Below are 21,632 nucleotides of genomic sequence, written 5' to 3'. Positions count from 1 at the left end.
TGAATGCTCTGATGAGGAGATAAGTATAGATTTTTGGGGTCGGTGATTGCAAACATGCAATGCTGTTTATTTACAGGTATTATAGCTACGATTAAATTCGTGACGTCAGAAAGTCAAAGCAATTTAAATAGTAAGAAAGCAGATGAGCATTTTGTATATGATATCTATACAAAATCTAACGAAAACTAAACGACGAACTTATAACTTTTAAATTTATTAATTTTATCAGTCTTCGTGGAGGATATTTTAAATCGGATGACAATGACAAACTAAGTTTCAGTGTTCTCAGCCAGAGGTTCACTTTAATTTGTCTTCAATTTTTTGTTAAGCACTATCAATCCTTACATTTTTTTCTGTTCTTGAAAAACAAGGAAAGTAGAGGAAACTCTCGTTTAGGGCAAACTTTTCTCCATCCGCCAAGGTTTCGGGCAGCTTCCTGATAAAAAACCCTGCAATAAATTATTTGTTCAGAATTTAAGTTAAATAAACAAACTTGTTCAACGTCTCCGGTAATGTGAGACAAAGTCCAGCCCCAAAAAACATCAGGCAGCTAATGAAGATCGAGGGGAGCGGCTTGTAGTACTGGGCGAGGTAGATCACATAAAAGGCCAGTGAGCTGGAGGCCAATCCCACCACATGGATGTTGGACACCGCCTGTCCACGCACACTGGTCGGAATGATCTCCGCTGCGTACTGGATCTCCGCATCGTAGGAAACGGTGGCTCCAAATCGTCCCAGTCCCACCATGATAGCCAGCAGCAGAGCGTTCTCCATGGGATCCAAGTGGGCTATCAGAAATCCCGTCATCGTGGTAATAAGTCCACCCACAAAAAGGGCGGTGCAGGCCATGCCCTTGCGTCCGATCTTATTCTGCAACAAGAGGATAGCCACTCCTGCTGGGAGGTATACAATCGATGTGAAGGAGAAGAGCTTAAAGGGCGAAGTGCCTAAGCCCTCCATATTCCGATTAATCACATCACATGAGAGGGTTATAATGACTCTATAACCGAAAGGAGACATTAAATAATGCATTTAAATCTAAAGTCATGTAAAGAACTTACGACTTCACGAGCAATGTCAAAGTGAATCGACGCAACCGAGGGGTCATAAACATGGCTAAAAAAGTGTCCTCGTGACTATTCAGCTTGTCATCCTGGAGTGCCCTTTCCCGATAGAATGTGACAAACTCATCGAAAACGCACTCCTCCACCTGTCGCCCATTGAACTTGGCCACTTTCTTCAGGCAGATCACCGCCTCGTCGTACTTTTTTTTGGTTAAAAGCCACTGAGCACTTTCGCAGATCAGGAAGGGATATATAAGGACACCCAGTGCTGGGAGAGATGCTAGCCAGAGATAGTGACGCCAATTACCAATCCAAATGGCGGCCCAGGGCGAGGTCATCAGTCCAAAGCAGTAGAATACGGCCAAAATGATGTTGAGGCCAAAGGTACGGCTCTTAGGGCTTAAGTACTCAAAGACTGACAATATGGGGTAGATAGATTAATTTAATATCATGATTTCAATTAAGAAGGATATTACCCAATATGTACATTAGGTAGTACATGGTATCCGTGGATAGTCCCGACATGAATCTGGAAAAGGCGAACCATGGCAGAGTGTGCACAAAGGAGGTAATAAAGTCCCCAGTGCCACCACACAAGGTGGCCATCAACAGAGAAGGCAGACGACCTATCTGATCCGACAGATAGCCAAAGATTATGGTGCCCACGACTGAACCCATGAAGAAGAAGGATTGGCCCACTGCTGAATGGGGGGATTTGTCACAGACCCATTTGAGCTGAAGTGGGACATCAATAGTATTCACTTCTTCAGCATATATTTTATGGCTTTATACCTCGGTGGTGATGCTTTCGTAGCCGTTCTCCCTGTCGAAAATCCAGCTCCTGCACTTTCGGTCCGTTGCTACTACTCCTGTGCCGTTGACTACGCCCAAAAGGGGCGTGCAGGATGAGGCGGATATGTTTTGATATACTGAGCGAATCTCCTCCATACTGAGACCCTTAAGGTCAGCATGAAAGCACCTATATAAGAAAGATCAGATGTTAGTGAGGACCAATCACCTATTTTGTGTCCACCCACCAATGCTCTGGTGTGAAGGTGATGAGGGTCTGCGAAAAGTAGTGCAGTGATCCCAGGATATTTGTGTAGCCGTACAGCAAAAGGATCATCACTTGGAACCTCCCATAGTTTCCACACTTATCCAGAACCTGACTGAAATCCATCAGACGTTTTTGCGTTGACTAAATACTTTCTAAGCGACTGCCTACTTCCAACTCCCTTCGGGAACTGACCAGAAGTTTCATAAAACTGCGCTGGGAATAGCCATAAATTTATCTTTAGCGGCTTTAAGTAATATGAATCATAAAGCTGAAACAGCTGAATGGGTTTTGAAATTACAGATACACTGTCGAATGTTTTGGCAGCTGTGAGCCCTGTAAGTGGGAAAATACCTCCAAGAGATGTCACATCTATCGCTCAGGTTTTAGTCGAACCTTAGGTTTTGCAATTAAAATACCTTTCATACCACTACTGTGCTCAACCAATCCATTATTGACTGGATTTCCTTTTCCTTCTTGCCTTCTTGGCAACTTTGTAGCATTAGCCTGACATTCGTGTTGATCAATTGCTTTGATCTTATGGCTAAAAATAGTTAAAACAGCTGACATCGACTGGCCTGACGGTTGGCACGACTTTGATTCTTTGTTATAGTTAGTTGTCGCATAAACAGGCCCGATGGTAACAACAAGGGTAAGACAATGCATGCAGATGTCAATAGTTTTCCAGATGCCAGATACAAATTTGCAGCCATAAATTAAGCTCACAAAACGGTAAACATTGGAATTGTGGCAGACACTTGGCTGTGAGAAGCTGGATAGGGTATTTTGGGCAATCAAAATGGTTTTAAGGCACTAATGGCAAACATTTTTAAGCATTTCAAACATTCTTTCTACGTAGTAACCATCTAAGGGAAAGATCAGCCAGAAAACAAGTCATGCGCTGAAGGATCAATGATGAGGAATGTTATATAGTCGTCATGCCACTTATTAAAGGGTATTATTAATGACATTATTTGCCTAGACTGCAAGTGGTTGTTTGGCCTGGTCTGTGGGCCAGACTAAAGTGCCGACAGCAGCGCGTTGACCTTTCGCTTTATTAGGCGGTTGTGGAGACTGGCTGCCCCTGTTCTCGCCCCCTTCTCCGGCGAGCCTCTGGCTTTTAGGCCCACTCCAGGCACTTTTAATTCAATTGTGGACCACCTGACCTTTTGCGCATGTGCTGCAACTGCCATTTAATATGGTACCGCCATACAGCCATACCGCCTGGTGCAGCTTGTTCTTCTCAGCTAATTACGCGGCAGCCAAGAGCAGCATATCCCAGCATCCAGACAATGTTAATTTAACATTTCAATTGTGTGCGGCCAAATAAATTTTCACATAACTGCCAAAAGTCGGTGTCCAGGCGGGGAGCGAAAAGCGAATCGAAACCGAATCGTAAACGTCGCAAAAGTGAAAGGTCAAAGCTCGGGCTGGCTTGCCTCTGAGGTCTGGGGACCCTTTAAATGGTTTAGCGGAAGAATAACCTTTCTAAGTCGACACGATAACTGCGCCAAAGTTGAAGCCAGGCACACGATTTGCCGCCAGGTGGGCAAGAGTCAAACCCCGCCCCCGTGGCTCCACAGTACTGGTCCGCGCCATGTGCTTGATCGCTGGCCCAAGCTGAAAACTTCCTCTGGCCGGGTCTCTCTTGATCTGAAATTAGTTTATTGCCTCGACTGCGCCATGTGAAGCAGGCGACATTTGCCGCCGTTAAGCAGTATAAATGGCCAGAACTCCCAGCGAACGCTTGCAGTTTTGGTTACTTCTTCTAGCGCGATCGTCGTCGAAGCCAACGATACTCAGGCCACTCTTTACGTGTTGTCTGCTGAGTCTGTGACAACTGTGAGCGAGTGGAAAGGATACCCCTGCAAGGACATCGATATGCTGAAGGTGTGAAAACAAAGGATAGCAGTGTGCCTTTACAATATCGACAATAAAGTGAAAACCGCTTTAATATATTCTAAAGGGGATGCAAAGATGCATTTTACAAGCTTTCCTAGTCAGTGCATAAAAAAGATTATTATTATTATTAAAAGTTGCAAGTCCGTCGCACAACCCAAGTTATTATGCCAGTTATATAAATTTAGTGTAATTGCAAAGAGTTAAAAGCATTAAAGTCATTTGTTTTCGTTTGCTCATATTGCGTGGTGCATATTTCAATTGAATCATTTTCTACATTTTCTTTCTTACTTTTTAGATTTCCCTACTGAGCGCCGTGCTCGGCATCGCCTATGCGGGCGTGATTGGACCCGGACCATACTACGGCGGTCCAGCTGGTCCCGGACCGCTGCACCACTATGGAGGATATGCTCCGCAGCACGGGCCTCTGCCTGGTCCCTATGTGGCACCTAAGCCGGCAGCTCCCGAACCCTACGATCCCGACCCGAAGTATTCCTTTGGTTATGACATCCAGGATGGCTACACAGGTGATCTGAAGTCACAGCATGAGACGCGCCACGGAGATGTGGTGAAGGGCAGCTACTCGGTTGTGGATCCGGATGGCACCAAACGCACCGTTGACTACACGGCGGATCCCCATCACGGATTCAATGCGGTGGTTCGCAAGGAGCCGCTGGCCTACAAGGCACCAGCCCACCTGGCACCTGTCATTGCACCTGCACCCGCTCCAGTGCCGGCTCATTACGGCCCAGCTCCGGCTCCTCCACTTCCGCCGGTGCCCAAGGCTCCTCTGCTTTCGTATCCCCTAGCCTTGGGACCTTACCACCGGGCTGCTCCTGCACCAGCACCAGCACCTGGTCCCGCTCCTGCTCCTGCTCCAGCTCCGGTGTCTGTGCCTGTGGCTACTCCAGTCCTGCCCTCAGCCCACTTCCATGCCGCCTACCCCGCCCTGGCCCACAGCCCCTATGCTCACTATCCGGCTCCTGGATCAGCCCCCGCTCCAGTGGACCCCCATGCCTACTACCATCACTGAGGCACCAAGGCTCTCAACTATCTGATCTGATTTGATTTGACTTCATCTATCGCACGCAGCTTACACTGATCCAAAACTGAAACTCCGGCTATAACTGTGCCAAACGCTGTACTCTCAATATCTTATTCTGTGTTCTTCGAGGGATTTGATACCGATCCAACATGTAGATTGATTCTAAGATACCCCTAGCCTATGTACACGTCTTAAGAATATGTTGTTGAATGGTTAGTCTAGGAAATAAAACGAGAATTGAAAACCTAACAAAGTTGCTTGAACTATTTGTCTGATCGAAATTTTACGAAACCTGGTCACAAGGTACTTAAATAATATGGAAACTCAGGTTTTAACGCAATCGATGAGTGTTTTATTTATTGTATCAACTTTTCGCAATGGTTCATATATGTATATGTTATATGATATCGTATGTGGCATATCTCATATGTATAATTTCTGATTATGTATAAATAGGTATATGTGTGTTGTATATAAACGTTTCGAGTATGTCACCGTATGTTATAAATAAGTTTATTACAATGCATAATGTGTTATTATTTATGAATTATGTTTAATAAGTTCTATGAGCTACCATTCGTAGAACATATTGAAATGTTTTCGATATCGTAATACTCCTCAGCCGACTTCAAAAGTTCATCAGTGTGCAGAGTGCGTTTTGGTCTCGCTGCACTCGATAAGGTATACAATTTAAATACGATTATAGTCCTTAGTTTTGTAATAAACGGTATCAAAAGATAGGTACAATTGAGTCATGCCTGCTACCACTAAACTAATTTCGAAGCTTCTATTCCAACAAAAACGATTAGTTGCCAAGCTCGGGGCTTTGTGTCTATCATTATCCGTCTGATTGATTTGATGTGTACGACTATTTAAACTAAGGGTCTTTAGGCTGATATACCATACAAAAGTGCTGTGCTCTAGAGGCCTTTACAGTTGGACACAATTTAGCTAAGTAATCTGCTTAGAATAAGAGACTAATATACGGTGTACATACCGCTGATATAAATAAGCGGCTAATATAGCTCACAGTATTCCTTGACAAGTGTATATTATTTAATTCATAATTTCTTCGTTGATTGTTTGGCTTCGTCTCGGACCTCTCCGTCCGATTTCCTCATCGATTCTCGCGTTAGGTAAAAATCTATTGTAGACAACCACTGGATGATGAAGACTATTTCGGGATATGCTTGAATTGCGTTGCTTGATATCAGTTGTCAGTATAAAATTGTGGACAAACAAATGGCAGCTTTGGCTATTCTCAACTCAGATCTCAGTTACTAGACTTGATGCTTTTAAATTCGTCCTCGACTACGTACTCCTAAAGATATAAATTATATATAATATATATATTAAGTTTATATATACGCCGTTGAATGGGATATGTTTCACTAATGATTAGATAGTTGACTTAAGCATTTTTGTTTCGATTTTAGTTCATTTGTTTATAACTTGAAACGGAGGGTTTTCTTTTATTAAACTGGATTGGTTATTGGTAGGACATCCGTTCCACATTACGTTTCGGCTTGGGCTGGTATGGTATGGTTAGACAAAAATACTCATAGTTGGGTCATTTTTCTACACGGAAGTGGTTGAATAATTTGCTAACTGTATTTTGTTGAAAGCTATATCTCTTTATATAATTCTTTCTATATATAGTAAAGTCGTGTTGAGTTATTTACTAAGTGCCCGGAAATTCTAGTGAAAACTGAACCTAGCTTAGATAAACAAAGTGATAGATAAGAAACATAAATAACCGTTTCTAAAAATGTTTCCATATTGTCATTTTTTTCGTTCCTAATTGTTGTATAATTTCGTTAACTAAATGTGGAATTTCAAGAGAAATAAAATAAAGAGTTTCATGTTATATATAGCTAATATCTGATATATCTATAAATATCTATCGATCTGTGGCATATCTAGGTTAAAACTTTACTCTCTTTCGGCTATATATTTTATCTTATGTTGATGTGAGTATTGTACGATATTGGGTATCAAGTTATAGACATCTATATTTATCGATTCGATTAGTTCTTTGTGGTATTTAGGTATTTTAAAGCAGTTTTCATTATCATTTGATTCGTAAGTATTTCTGAGTTATCCAAGTGTAATTTGACTAGTTTCATTGGAATGATGTGGATTACCTAATATATTTGAGGGTTCTGGTAGTGAATAAGGTTCGATTCGATTAAGTAGATAGAAAAGGTGGTCCATTTAGTGATCGTCAGCATATGATTAGGTTAATGAATATCTTGTAGTCTACAAACCAAAAACAAAATAAAAGCCTGAAGACTGTGATATTTAATTATAATTCTTTAATTAAAACATTGCAGCACACTTTCAGTTAGCACAGATATTAATATTAAATAATATAGAGAAATAATACACAAGAAATCGGAATAAATAAGGATACAAATTAAAACTGATTGTATGTTTCGAAATTTACATTTAAAACACTTATTGTATAAGCTTTAAAATGATTTGAAAGCTAACCAAAAACTGTTAGCTATTTTTTTGTATCTTTGAAATTGATTTGCTTCCTATCAGTTTTTTGAAAAAGGTGCGAGTTATAACAATTTTTCATGTACTAGCAAATTATGATTATGTTTCATTTATGATATAGGTGTTTTTTTTGTATATCATAGGATGTAAGTATTTGTGGGAGTTACAGCTTATCTAATTTTTAAATCATTTCTGCATTATTTCCAGCTTTCAATATGTCTCACTTACTTATGCTTCGATATTTGTATATAATATATATAGATTTGTATCTTTCATAACTACTAAAAAGTGTTCTCAGCTTGCTCGAAGCTCTTCTAGAATTTTTTTTCCAGCTGATTCCTCGCAATAATGTATAAATATATGTACCAATAGTTATATGGATCTATCTTTAGGTGTTTAGGTATGATTATTTAGAATGTTTTGCAGGCCAGCCAATTGGATTTCCTCACTTGCATTTAATTCTTTTGGATTCTTATACTGTTTCATTGATTTCTTTCATAATTGAATGCCATGCAGTTAAGTATCGAAGGTGTTATTTTTGCAGTTCCACGCAGGTTTTCTCCGTGGTTGCCGTGGTCGTCGTCGTCGTTGTGTTCGTAGTGTTGCTGCTCGACGTGTCCTCCAAATCATCGTGAATGCTCTCCAATTCCTGCTCTGTGATTACGGTCACCAGTCCACTTGAGTTATCTGTCGATAATAGAGATAAAATTCCGATTAGAAAATCTGTTATACTGGTAATATTTTCCAGTTCCTGAAATGGTAAGGTGACGACACAAATCGTTGCATTACCGCTTTAATCCAACTCATTCTAGGCAAGATCTGCATGGCGATTTTGGGCAGTAGAAAGAGAGCAGAGCAAGAGAAATAAACGAGATTAGTATTTATAGTGGAAACTTCCATTCCAACAAGATTGTATAGAGAAAGCGACATCAACACAAACAACACAAGCAATTCGAAAAAGAAATCAAAATTCAGCGCCCTAAGGTAGGCACCGCAAACGAAAACCAAACTCAACACAAGCTCCACAGAGGTGGTCGGAAAATTGAGCCGGCTACAAAAGGTGACAGTGACTGCCATTAATATCCGCACCATTCAAGTGCTGCTGGTGCTGCTGTTGCATGAGGCTGGAGTGCGGGGGCGGCGGTGGACGTCCGTCGTCGCCCAGATATCCGCCCGATGTCTGCATGCCGCCGGAAATGTCCATTCCGCCATTGCCTGTCATCAGGCTCCTTTGTTGCTGCGGATGCTGCTGCTGCTGCTGCAACTGCTGCTGTTGCTGCTGCTGCTGCTGTTGGTGCAACGCATTCAGGGCTCCGCTCAGCTGGTGCTGATGATGCTTCGCCGCCAAGCTCGCCAGCTGGGCGTGCTGTTGCTGCATCTCACTGTTCATGCCCGGCAGCACAATTCCCTCTGCGAGTGTGTTTGCGGTTTCAGTTTCGATGGAGATGGAGATGGACGTGGGGGTTTTCATTGATGGGGGTGTACATTAGAGTGCGTGACAGAACAGACAAGAACAGCACACAATTAGAGGTTAGTTCGCAGGATGGCCCCTTTGTTAATGCCAGTGGGCGAGGCTGCCACTCACTGTTAGTCAGAACCCCCTACCATTGGGATTGTTTCCCATCGGTGTAGTTTCTGTCGCATCTAGGCCCCCGTTTTAAATACGTTTCCATTAAAATTAGTCGACTTCTAGACGATTAAAATTTGGCTCTATTGTAGTGTAGGCCGAAGTTTTGACTCCCTTCTAAATATACCGCCACTGCCAATAAAAACGAAAAATAACTAAAAATACTTTAAATACTTTTAAACTTCCGTTTCCCCTTTGGGCAGATTATTTTAAATATTTGTTTATATATGTAAATTATTGGGAAATTATTCAAGAAAGGAAGGTAAAAAGCTATAAGGTTCTAAGGCCCGCTAGTTTTCCCTGCTGAATCAAACAAGATCCTGCTAATAATTCCCCATTATACAACGCTAAATGCCACACAAAGCGCCACTCAATTATTTTCAGCTTAGTCTAGGCAATCCCACCCACTCACTTGAGTTGTGCTCGTAGTGGCCGTTCTGTTGGTTCATCTTTGCCGGTGAGTCCGTGTTCAATTGCGAGGCAGTCACAGACCGGGTCTGGAGGGTGTTGGGTTTGGAGTTCAACGCGGAGCCGGGGGCGCTGGGCAGGCCGCTGCTGGTGGCGCTACTGCCGCCGCCATTGGGTTCATCTAGAAGTTGGCGTAGTCGCTGCAACTGGGCTTCCAGTTGCCGATTGTGATCCTCCAGGATTTGCATACGCGCCTCAAGGCGACCCTTGTGCTGACGCAGCAGCTTTGCTTCCGCCATCATGTCCTGCAAAATTGAAGGGTACAATAAGGCACAATTCATTAAAGGAAGGCAGTAAATTTAATTCGAAATCCCACCTGGCCCTGCTCGCCCTGCCCAGAAAGACCGGTCATGCTGGAACTGGAGTGTTGCATGCCGTTGGAGTCCTCGGGCATGCCACTTTGCTCCTTGCTACACAATTGCTGGTACTCCGCCTGTAGGTTGGCGTTCTCCTCCTCGAGATCGCGGATGATAGCCTCCAGTTCTTCCCGCTGTTCGGCATCCATGGCGGCCATCACTTGGACAGGCGACTTGGGCGCACTTCCATTTGAAGTCCCGGGCAGAGCCTGGCAATACTGGGCGATCAATTGGTGCTCGTCATCACTGTCCGGCGTGGAATTCGAGCCCGTTCCGCCGTACTCGACCTGAGCCAGTCGTGAGGCGTACATCTCCAGGCGGGAGTGCATGTCGTTCTGGAGCTGGTGGGTTGTGTGCTGCGGACTGGGCGCCGGACTCTCCAGAGCATCACCTAGATTTGGGAATATTAAAATGATGATTTGTCATGAATTGGTATTGGTCTCAGAGAGTGTAAACTTTTAGTTAGAATTGATTTCATTGAAATTAAATCATAATAACATACCCTCCAAAACACTCTGAACGGGCAGGTATCCCACTCTTGGGTGCTTCTTAAAGTATTTTCGACTCTTGAATTTGTTCTTCAGGGCGCGTGTAAAGTCACGAACGTCCTCGGTGGATGTGGTCTGAGAAAAGCCAAGAGATTAGCGAAAATATAACAACGCATTTTAAGCAATGTAAGAGTATTTCACTCACAGTGGTGCAGTACTCGTGCATGGGATGCGTGAGCTTGTGGTTCTTGGCGTTGCGGCCGAAGAAGAAACACTTTTGGCACATGTCGAAGTTGAAGCACTTGAGGCATCTGTAGCGGAAGCCCACGATCGGGTACTCCTTGCAGATGTTGCACTTGGCCTGGTGCTTTGCCGCCTCCGCCGCTGCCAGGCGATGGAGCACCGGAAGCCACACGAGGCTCTGCGGTTCGTGCTGCAGCCAGCCGAGGAAGTGCTGCAGCTCGATGGAGATGTCCTGGTTGCCATCGATGGCCTCCTGCGAGATGCCAGCCTGCTCCAGGCAGGACCTCACTGAGGGCTCAATGTTGGAGCCACCGAAAGCGGCAACTTCACCTAGTTGGCGGGGTACCTAAAAATATGAAGTGCTGTTTTATTTTCCCTGCTTTTATTGCAAGTAATACTCCACATTGGAAGTGTAAATTGCCTTGTTTAATACATTTGAGCAGCAGTAAGCAAAAAGTAATTATTGTGATATTAACTTATAAGCTTAGTAGCTTTTCACTGATAAATAACCCAATAAAACTTATTTAATCACAGTTATTTACTTCATTTCTGTAATAACGAATCACCTATCGTTAATTAGTAATTAAATGAGTAGTTTAAAACAAACTAACTCACCTGAATGCAATCATGCAGCAGGAGTCCCAGTCGCCTTTGATCCGCCCGCCGGTCAGTATCTGCAACCAGGCGGAACAGATAGCGATACTTCTCCTCCAGGTGACCCTTGCAGAGGAGGACCAGTCCGACCTTGAAGCTGAGGACTCGGATTTGGCCGGTCCTCTGTGAATCGTACACATTCAGGATCCAGTTGATGGCCAGGTCCAGCATTAGCGTCAAATCAATTTTATCGATTGTCACGTAGAGCGAATGCAGCACCGTGGTCATGTCGGGTATGTCGATCAGCTTGTCGTTTTGGGCACGCAGGCCATGTCGATCGAAGGACTCGCAGGCGGTGGACATGCTGATCCTGTCGAGAGCTGTTTGGAAGATGGAAAAATTGAGTTACAGCGAAGAACAAGTGCTACGGGCTAAGCTCACCCAGTCGCTTCTGAACAGATCGCAGTTTCATTGCCGTTCTGTAGGCGGAAAAGCGGATCTCGTTGAGATCTGCCAGGCCCTTCATCAGCTCGATCATCTCCGGATGGTCCCAGTGCGTGGTCTCGCGTTCGTGGCTATAGTTTAAAGTAAGTTATCAAATATTAGTACGGTTGTTACTACTTTACTTTATCACATTTATATTTGACCGTAGAGACCAAGAATAAGAGTTCACATCTCTTGGTACCGCGAAGTGTATGTTTCTCTGTACTCACTCGATATAGTAAGGCACATTGGCGGCTGTGGTGGCCCGCTCCCAGGGCGGCTTTACGCTCTGGCCGAGATTGGGCAGTGGTCCAATGGTGCCGCTGTTCGATGTGGTGCGTCCGTCGTCGCCGTTCTCGTGCGTCTGCTGGGCGCCAGCCTGACAAAGGACCTTCTGGCGCTCGTCCATGGCGATTTGCAGGAGTTTCATGCTGTCGTTGTTGAAACATCCCAGTAAGTAAATAGGTAAAGTGTAATAATAAGCGCAGAGTTAAACTCACCGCGTGTTTAAGTCCTCCAGCTTGGAGAGGCAGGGTGTGGGCACCAGGACCTGATTGGCGGTGAAGAAGGACTGCTGCTCATTGCAATCATCCAGGAGGGCACTGGCCGTCGTCATCTTGTCCCTCAGGCGCTGCAACTGTTGCATCTGCTCATTGGCCTCGCCCACGGAAGAGGGTGGCAGCCAGGAGGTTTTTGTCTGCTCGGCGAGGGCAACGCGGGAGCTGAGATCCTCCAGGATCTTCTGGAACTGACGCATTTTCTGTAAGCACAAACCAAAACAGGGAAATTAATTAAAGTGCACTTGCTGATTGAAGAAATGACGAGCTGCATTATGTAATTAGCCATATTGTTATGCCTGGGCATCTTTTATATAATATTCCCTTTGTGCCCGACGGCTTACTTTTCACTGGATAGCAATATGCATTTATTGTTTCCACCACACCACAAACCCTTTTTAATTCCACTTGCAGGCGCCTTTCTCAACTTTAATTTCATTATGATTACGAGCTTAGTTGAGCTCACGTTGCAGTTACGGCTTATTATTATTATGCCCATCCCCAAGGGATTAAAATGTTGGCCCAGACTTGCCTGTGAACATAATATCTAATGCCAATCAGATCCGGTTAGTGTGCATGGTTAGTATATTAAATCGGATTTGTTGGCCAGGCTGATTATCCCTTCTTTGTTTAGTGCACACTGCTATTCTATTGATGTTCTTAGGGAACGTTTGCTAGATTCAAGTAATCCACTTTTATAAAACAAAACAATTTAAGTGATTTTAAAGAGCAACCCTAAGCCGTATTATATGTAAGTTACTTTAGACTATTTCGTTTTTTAAGCTTTTTTTCCAAGCGAAACCTTTATATTTTGGCAAGTATCTGCGAATCAGATACAGCTGTTCCATCCTAACGCCTTCGCATCGCTGGCTTTTGTATATTTTTTGAAGTGTGTGCTGAGTCGCTTCTTCATTAGCAGTTAAAAGCAGGCAGCTTGTGCTTTAACGTTTATGTCCTTTGTATGCACTGCAAAAAGTCCCTGCCGAAAAGTCCCTGCACGTAGGTCCCCCTGCTCCCTTTGCACTCTACCGACTTTCCGCTGCGCCAATTTGGCGCTTTTGTAACTCTAAGCTGGAAAAGGCAGGAGCGAAGGAAAAGGAGCAACAGGAGAAGAACAGAAAGGAGCAACATCTGCGCACGTTTCATTTGGCCCATTTTCGCTCGCCCGTTCCCCCGCTCCCTTGAGAAAATTTTCGCTTTTCAATTTTTACCTTGACACCCCATTTCCCACTTTCCACTTCCCATTTCCCGTTCCCCATTGCCACTTCCCAGCATTTTCCATTTCCATAACCCGGCAACAGAAACTTTCATTGCCTGCCGTTTTGCATGCAACAAGCAAAATGCATTTACCTTGGCAAAGCAAAAGTTTCAGCACCCCGCAAGGAGAAAAAAGTCCTGGACCAGGCCACAACTTCAGTCCACCCAGTTCAACCACCCACTCCGCCTGCTTGTTCGTTTTCTTTATTATTTCATTTAGTTTTCCCAGGATCCCTCAACTCTCTTTTCGGATCCCGGCTCCTCCATTTCGGCTTCTGTGCAGTTTTTTAATTTAGTTTTCTTGGAGTTTGTGTTTTTGATTTGGAACTTTAGCCTTAGCTTTTCCAGCCTTTAACTCTTTGTGGCTCCCGAGGCAAGTTTATGCCCCATAATGCACTTGCACTGGCAGTTGTCCATGTGTTTGGCTGGGCGCACCCAAGCATTTTTTATTCTTCTACTGCAGCTCTTGTTTGTGGGATTTCCCGAGGCAATTGTTGCTTTGCTTTTAGCGCTGAACTAAATAAATAACCTTATCTATTTTGGGCCTTATTGGAGCAGGTGAAGTCGGCTGAGAAGGACCAGTCTCTGTGCAGTTCAGAAGATACTTTGCCAATGCTAAGTAATATGACGTTTTTCGAGGGCTTATAATGATTACCAACTTAAAAATATGATGGAACCTACAAAAAGTGTTGCTTATGTTGTTGCTTCTATAAATATAAACAAATTGATGTAATAAGGCCACAACACAAAAGGTATTTTCTGTGATTTTAAATGTTCGATTACTACCCCTTTATTTAATAAAAAAAATATTTTTGTATGCTTCTTTGGCAGTTTTTCCTCTGCTCATTATCTTTTTCCCACATAACCCAAAGGAAAGTGTTCTTACTTATTTTTTGTTCACCTCCGCTGCTAATTAAGCGCACAAATTATTTCCCGCTGCACTGCGAGCAACTTCAGTTGAAATCCTTTGTGTGTGGCTGCTTTGAGCTACCTCGCATTTATTTTTAATTAGCGGAGCGGGAAACTCAGCCAACAAAGGCGCCCAAAGGCTGTGGCCAACTTGTCGCTGGCAATCAATAATTTGTTGTTTACAATAAATATGCATCCCCTCACTCATTGCTTCTCCATTAATTAGTGGCAACAAGCCAACAAAGTGGCCGCCGCCACAAAGAGACAAGAAAGCTGTTTGCCATCCAAGTCATTGAGTAAAAAGTCTTCGGGGGTTGGGTTGCGTTAGGACGAGGTGATGGTGGTGATGGGGTGGCTCGCTGATAAGAGGGCAATGCACTTTTAAAGCTGCCTTCCTTGGAAGAAGTTTAATCAGCTAGCAGCGACAGAGAAGAAGAAATGAGCAGGCTTCATGTATTGTGGGCCTCTGCCAAAGGGAATCCTTGCAAAGCCAACAAGGAGGTCGGGATTGGGTGGCCATAGTTGCCGGGCGTTTGTCCATGGCGTGTACTTAAAAAGTGCAACTCTGTGTAATTTAATACCATCCGCTTGACTCCATAACAATTCCTTAGCGTTCCTCACCTGCGGCTGTCGAGCGGGGAACTTGGTTAAATAAAAAAGCAAATGTTGCCGCCACATTTTCTATGGCAGCACGCAGAGCAGCACAGAAGAAAATCATTGTACTCTTGGTACTCTCATTTTCAAGTAATGAAATTAACTAGAGCATTGCAAAGGTTTACATCCTTTTAAGTTGCAAATAAGTGACATGCATTATGTTCTTTATAGCAAATGAAAATAAAGGCAAAACGGACAAATATTCCCCGGATTTTTGCCAATGTAAAGCTCGCATCACCCACAGAGCTTATTAAAAATGATTTGTGTTTGCCACGGGAGGTAAATGCCACAGAAATGGCAGAAATGTATACCTTAAATTGACATTTTGCCAGGCGGTTAATGCAAAGAGAAATGCGATTTAGCAGGGCGAGATTAGAATAATTCAGCAGGTAAATAAATTATTTTATGAAAGTGTGGCTCTTTCCGTCTTGATTTACTCCCCCTTAATTTTACCCCTTGCTCAGTGAAGCTCAAACCGGAAATCCTAGCTTGCATTAATTAATTGAAATTGCAAGTGAGACTGAAAAAGTTTTGTCCATAGAAAGCGGGAGGGAAAAAAGCGGGAAATTACGGAGAGAAAAGAAAACTCGGTTAGCAGTTTGCCATTTCTTTTTTAGCAAAGACACATCTACTAGAATATAGCACGACCAAGAACGAAAACGAATCTTTTATGTCTGTGGGTGGAAATTAATCAAGATTTCAAAGGAAATGTTGAAAAAAGAGATGGACAGACGCAGAGCAGGCAAGGATTCTTTTAATTAAAATTATGCATTAAAATGAATGATTTCTGTATTTCACCCAGATTAAAAAATCTTTTTTCTGCGATTTCTCAATCAAAATGTGGGGTGGGTAAAAACTTATGAACTATAAATAAGCAGTAAACCTCTTTTATGTAAATATAAATTTCATACTGTGATATTATCTTATCATGCATACTCTATATGTAGCAATCTCATAAAATAAAGAGTTTGACCTTATTAAGAAACATAAACTTCATAGACGTGACCAATATTTCGGCCATCCACTGTTAGCCAGTACACAAACCTCATTCTCATCGCGTAAGATTCCGACAACCTGGAGAAACATGCGCTCGGCATCGTTTTGCGGATCGCAGTTGGAGTAGGTGTCGTCCACCAGCGTGATGTCACCCAGGCGGCAGTGGAGCTGCTCCTCCGACGAGGACGAGTACAGCGACAGGATGTTGCGCCGCCGCTCATTGGCAGCGTGTTGCACGCAGGAAGCGACTGTTGACACCACTGCTGCTTCTCGATCATCAGCAACATCTCCTGGTGGAGCTTCGGCTTCCTCGCAGCCACTGCTGCTCAGCTGTGAGTAACTAAGGCTCAGTTCGTCCATCTCCTCGCCCTCCTCGTCATCATCGTGTTCCATTTCGTGCTCCAGTTCGGTGCCGCCGGTTCCACTGTCACCGCTTTGCGAGCTGGCCTTGGCTTTGGCCTTGGCCACGCCTCCATTTGCAGTGGCCGCCCCAACATTTACCACCACCAGGTTGTTGAGATGGTTGCCGAAGTGGTGCGACTCATTGCTGCTGCTGCTGCTCCGACTTCGGCGCTTCAGGGATCGGAAGGGGGCGAGGAGTCGGCGACGGGTGCTGCACGTGGGCGTGGCATAGGGCGGCAGCATCTCCAACGTCTGCTGGTGCATCTTGGGTGCCCCTGAGTACCTCTCCAGCGACCTTGACTTTCCCCCACTGTTATGCAGCACGGAGCACCCCGCTCTCCTGGTGTGGGAATTCTCAATTACCTCCCCAGCCTCATCGCTGGAGCTATGGGCCAGTGCTGGCGATGTTGCAGCTTGGCCACTGCTGGCGAAGAGTCGCATTCTGTGGCACTGTTCCAGCAGGGGATCCCTTTACTAAAGCTATTGTTTCAGTTGGTGCTGCTGCTGCTGCGGATGTTGCAGCTAGAGTTGCTGATACTGCAATTCGGCAAGCAAATGTTGCTGCTGCAGATCTTCTTGATGCTGATCCTGATGCTGATGCTGCTACAGATACTGCATATGTTGCTGACTCTTAAGATGAAAATATAGGTGCTGCCTCTGTTCGAGCAATTGATGTTGCTGCTGCCAAGATCTTGCACGAGTTGCTGCAGATGGTTGCTGCTGCTGCAGTGGCTCCTGACGTTGCCGTTGATATCGCTGCTGCTCCTTGCTGTCCTACGTGGCTGATCGTCTGGCGGGGCGAGTTAATTAATCTTGCTCTATGCAGATTTCAGGTTTTCGCTGATGCTGGTGCTGGTGCTCCTCCCGAACAAAAACTTAGGCACTTGGTTGCATCGTTTTAGGGCACATTCTTGCGTAATGAACGTTGTTTTTTTTATGCGCTTATCTATTTATAAAACCGGTTCGACAGGATTCTACGTTTATTATTCCGTTTTCTCTCTTCAGCTCTGGTCAAAAATGACAAAGGCGGCTAAAACACACACACAAACACACACACACACACAAATATGTGTGTAATTCGTACTACAAATATGCCCCAAGTCAATAAGCCACTCAATTACGCCGAAATTTCCCAGCTCACGCCCCCCGCTCCCTCCCAAAGCCGACCAACTTTTGACTAGCGTTAATTATCCAGACATCTTGGCTCTGTTTGCCAAGCAAAAAGGTTGACTGCATTCTGTTTACACAATTGTTGTTGCGCGCCTGTGCCTATATCTATGCCCATCTCACTCACTCTCCCTGACGTTTGCTGTGTGTAAATTATGTTGGGCAATATTTGCTCGCCGATAAGCCAACTCCAATGTTTCAGTTAAGACATTTATTGTCTTGTCTCTGGGTTCTATGTTTTGTTCTGCTCTTGCTCTTGCTCTTGCTGACATTGCCAAGGTGCGATGAGTGGAATGGTAAGAACGCAGGGAAGGAGCTCGAGCAGGGGGTCTTTGGGAAAAGCCAATAAAAAGGTGGGATAGGTTAGTGGAACGATCATATACATATGTATTCTGGGGCAGGCAAGAGGAAGTTGTGAAAGCAACGCTGCACCGAGGAGGTGATAAAATGGTGTTAGGTATGAGACATTTTTTTAAGAGCTACAAGAATTGGAAGAAACAAGTTCAAAGGAATCAGTGCATTCAAAACAGATTTACAACAAAATTGAAATTTTTCAAACGGAATGAAATCGAATCTCGCCTATTGTTTCATTTCAACCTCTCTTTTTTTAAGTTTACTTAAACTATATTTACTTTACAGGTAACATTAAATTTTATTAATTTATTTAAGGCCTTACAGGTGACGGTTTTTAGACTTTGAGTAAGCTGGAACCCATGAGACCTGGGTTCTGGTTTCAATGGAAGATTGAATACGGCTTGACTCCTTGGCCAAGTTCGTCTCAAGTGACTATAACTAAGCAATGACCCCGCTTAAGCCCCATAGAAAATAGTGGAAAACAACAGAAAAAGTGTGCAAAGAACAAGCTTCAAAAATAGATGACATTCAAGAAGGAAAGAAATGACCGACGAAAAGCGGAAAACCACCGAGAACTACTGGAAAAAGAGTGTACACGGAGTACGGGGCAGACGAAAGCTCATTAAAAATTCTAAGCTGTAAAGCAAAACAAAGTTTTAAATAAAGTCCGAAGGGGCGCGGGGGCCAAAAGTGGAGACAAGTAAACTAACAAGCCATTGACAAAGACTTCGCCGCGTTGATGAGTGAGTGCGGCCAAAAGCGTGGAAAGAGACGGAAAGATTGTGCGAACGAGACGGGACGAGGTGGTGCGAAAGAAATACCAGCGAGTAATGCCGGTAATGACATTGTAACGGTATTTATTACAACATTACTTCAAATGACAAGTGTCTAATTAGTTAAAGCAACATTCCACTCCCCATCTCCATCGCACTTTCCGATGCAGTCGTCTCTTTTTGGCTTTGCATAAATTTAATTTTTCTCCAAATTCTGTTTGCAGTTGCTCAGTCTTTCCGAAAGCTTCCGCATTGCTGGAGATGTGTGCGTGATAGATCGTGACACGAGTTTTTTTTTTTTTTTTCATTCTTTTGGATTTCATAAACTGCGTATCAATGATTTTGTTTTTTAAACCCATCAAGAACTTGTTGAACTCAATAAAATTAGGACGTGTGCGATTTATAGGAACACATGTACAAAAGTACAGTACAGTAGTTCGCCTAAAATCACACGACCATCTGTAAATTCAAGTGAACCCTAATTGGAATATTTGGCCGCGTGGAAAATGCAAAAATTGTTTCCACCACGAGCGAGTGTAAGACTGGATTGAAAATATGCAATATTTATGGCATTACTTTTTTGTTATTAGCATGGTTAAATGCATTACGAAATATTGAAAAGCAGCGCCGGCTGATGCTTGCATTTCAATTTGATTGATGTACTTTGTGGGTACGTGAGGGAAATGCCAATGCATTTCATTATAATTTTCACTTTTTTCCCTGTACATCCAGAGAGATAACAGTCTGCGTCGACTTGCATACAAAGTCTCCCCCTCACACAGATACACACAAACGTATGTATGTATGTATATAGGAATATGAATTGATATTGATAGAATGTGACGCTGATGTGTGCGGAATGCATTTGTTATTGCCATTGGAAATGCAAATGTTTTCACTATGGCTGCAAAAAGGACGGTATGGAAACAATTTACCAATAAATGAAACGCAACAGATTGAAGATGCTTCCCCCGGCGATCAGCTAAAAGTCAAATCATATCATGTAACTGAGTAGATACAAAGATGGGGGAATCCCCCATCTGCTTAATCATGCGTAACACAAGCCAAATCGAATTTGAATTTTATCAAGTGAGCAAATCAAAAGTGTGTGTTTTCACTTTCGGTTTATTGTCTTTGGCGAAACTAATCCACAATGCTCATCACACGCGGAGCAGCCAACTATTATACTGGCCAAAAACCAAAATACGAACGCTAATAAATCACGAAAGTGAGAAACTGTAGGGAGTCTTGAAAGGCGCCGAAAAGTAAATCCGTTTACCTGCCTTTCAGATACAAGATACTCGCCTTTTGTTTAGCAACAACAAAACTAATTAAGTTGCCCAGCTGAGGAGGGCCCCAATCCCAAAGATACAAGTATAGAAATAGAAAGCCCTGCGGTCACATTCGTATCACTGAACGCTCTGTGAACCCAAAAGGCACAGAAATCTACGGAGATATCCAGAATCCAAGTGCTGAGTCATTGAATATCGCTGTGAAAATAGTTCAGCACACATAAATCAAAAGCGTCACGAATCGTAGATCATTTCGGCGGGGTAACTTGCTCCGCACCCAAGGAATGGAGGACACAACCACGTGCTTACGATAATTGCAATTTGATTGAACCGACGAAACTCCGAGTGTCCATAATTTTTGAGCAGGCCACGGCAGTCATTCAACTCTGAAAACAACCAATAACAAATGAGAACCCGAATCATGCAAAGCCGCGTCTCTGGCGGATTACACAAAAGCCCAACCGGAAATTTCAGCTGGAAAAAGAGCAGGAAAAGAAGCACAAACGAGAGACATATAAAAAATTAAAAAACCAGGAAAACCTTACCAAAATCGAAAAATGAAAAGCAAAAGTGCATTATGCGACCCTCGGCTCTGGGCTTTTGTTTAGCTGGTCTCGCTCTGTTTGGTTTATGCATTTTCACAGGGCACGAGAAAGAATTCCCCATCTAGTTCTGAGTGGCCGACCATGAATAATTTTCCAGTTGTGACTTTTGTTTTCCGATTGTCAAATCCATACAAATGATGAACAAAAGAGTAGAATGTGCGGGCGTAACATTTAATGGGCTATGCAAATGCGTCAAGTGATATCACTGAAATTTGGGAAAGCTTCGCTTTGGAGCTTTGGCGTAATTACTTAAAGTGTAAAGTTACCACAGATGTTGGTGATTTGGTGATTTTATTAAAGAATTAAATCAAACAATTCCTATTTATCAGCAAGGTCGCCTCGAATTTCAATGAAAATCAAATTCCATTCACTTGCTTAACCCAAATCAAATCCAATCAATAAGGAATACAGATTTCAATTTAAAATATTTTTTGCCCATTTTTTACCCGCCTCACCATGAGGAATAAAAAAAGAAGAAAACGCACAAAAAGGAGCGGAAATTTCATGCGTCATGCGGCAAAATTGAAACCACAAAAGTCACTTCGTCGGGGCCACGCCCCCGTATGTCACTGCATTTTCAGGGCTCAAACATATGCGAGAGAACATTTCCATTCTATACACTATATGAGGCTGCCTGGAATTGGCGTTGAAAAATGATATCAAATTTGTATTTGCCTGGCAAGCACACACAAACACAAAAAGACTTGTCGCGCCGAGCGGCAAATAAACTGAAAGCGACTGACAAAGCCAACGTGGCAGTGCATTTGGGCAAAGTTACCCAGTTACAGTTGCATCAAATGGCAAAAAAGCAAAAGACTTTTTGATGGCCAGCAGACTTGTGGA

At 43.5% G+C, this 21,632-nt stretch overlaps 3 protein-coding genes across 24 annotated transcripts in view; 1 reads left to right on the top strand and 2 right to left on the bottom strand.

Moving 5' to 3' along the window:
• Positions 1–270: 270 nt before the first annotated feature.
• On the bottom strand, positions 271–2,298 carry LOC120451994 (organic cation transporter-like protein). The gene is made up of 6 exons (XM_039636022.1): positions 2,102–2,298; positions 1,857–2,043; positions 1,541–1,799; positions 1,062–1,479; positions 494–1,000; positions 271–436 (listed from the first exon to the last, which is right to left on the bottom strand). Exons 1-6 carry the CDS (start codon positions 2,242–2,244, stop codon positions 325–327), a joined length of 1,626 nt encoding a protein of 541 aa, XP_039491956.1. The 5' UTR covers positions 2,245–2,298; the 3' UTR covers positions 271–324.
• Positions 2,299–3,873: 1,575 nt separating this feature from the next.
• On the top strand, positions 3,874–5,343 carry LOC120451092 (larval cuticle protein A1A). Its single transcript, XM_039634482.2, has 2 exons — positions 3,874–4,008; positions 4,316–5,343. Exons 1-2 carry the CDS (start codon positions 4,000–4,002, stop codon positions 5,048–5,050), a joined length of 744 nt encoding a protein of 247 aa, XP_039490416.1. The 5' UTR covers positions 3,874–3,999; the 3' UTR covers positions 5,051–5,343.
• A 2,088-nt stretch (positions 5,344–7,431) lies between these two features.
• LOC120451087 (dystrophin) overlaps positions 7,432–21,632 on the bottom strand; it is a 142,975-nt gene continuing 128,774 nt past the window's right edge. For 9 of the 22 annotated variants that reach the window (XM_039634455.2, XM_039634458.2, XM_039634460.2 and 6 more), the window contains 9 exons: positions 12,324–12,583; positions 12,054–12,254; positions 11,782–11,915; positions 11,362–11,720; positions 10,709–11,092; positions 10,518–10,638; positions 9,976–10,406; positions 9,604–9,904; positions 8,606–8,974 (listed from right to left, as the gene is read on the bottom strand). In XM_039634455.2, coding sequence (XP_039490389.2) covers positions 8,616–8,974; positions 9,604–9,904; positions 9,976–10,406; positions 10,518–10,638; positions 10,709–11,092; positions 11,362–11,720; positions 11,782–11,915; positions 12,054–12,254; positions 12,324–12,583 — 2,550 coding nt within the window. In that variant the 3' untranslated portion in view covers positions 8,606–8,615. Of the gene's footprint in view, positions 8,252–8,353; positions 8,384–8,605; positions 8,975–9,603; positions 9,905–9,975; positions 10,407–10,517; positions 10,639–10,708; positions 11,093–11,361; positions 11,721–11,781; positions 11,916–12,053; positions 12,255–12,323; positions 12,584–16,244; positions 17,555–21,632 lie in introns of those variants that run through there. The other 13 variants (XM_039634464.2, XM_039634465.2, XM_039634466.2 and 10 more) reach the window with 11 other exon arrangements.

This window comes from Drosophila santomea, chromosome 3R (genome assembly GCF_016746245.2).
Source record: "Drosophila santomea strain STO CAGO 1482 chromosome 3R, Prin_Dsan_1.1, whole genome shotgun sequence".
NCBI classification, from domain to species: Eukaryota; Metazoa; Arthropoda; class Insecta; order Diptera; family Drosophilidae; genus Drosophila; species Drosophila santomea.
Note: the sequence above shows the minus strand (reverse complement) of the source record. Positions and strands in the feature narration are given on the sequence as shown.

Coding starts and splice junctions, on each gene's coding strand:
- LOC120451994 (XM_039636022.1), bottom strand. CDS start 2,244: ATGGATTTCAGTCAGGTTCTGGATAAGTGTGGAAACTATGGGAGGTTC. Junction 1,800..1,856: donor ACGAAAGCATCACCACCGAG/GTATAAAGCCAT, acceptor GTCCCACTTCAG/CTCAAATGGGTCTGTGACAA. Junction 437..493: donor TTACCGGAGACGTTGAACAA/GTTTGTTTATTT, acceptor GTTTTTTATCAG/GAAGCTGCCCGAAACCTTGG.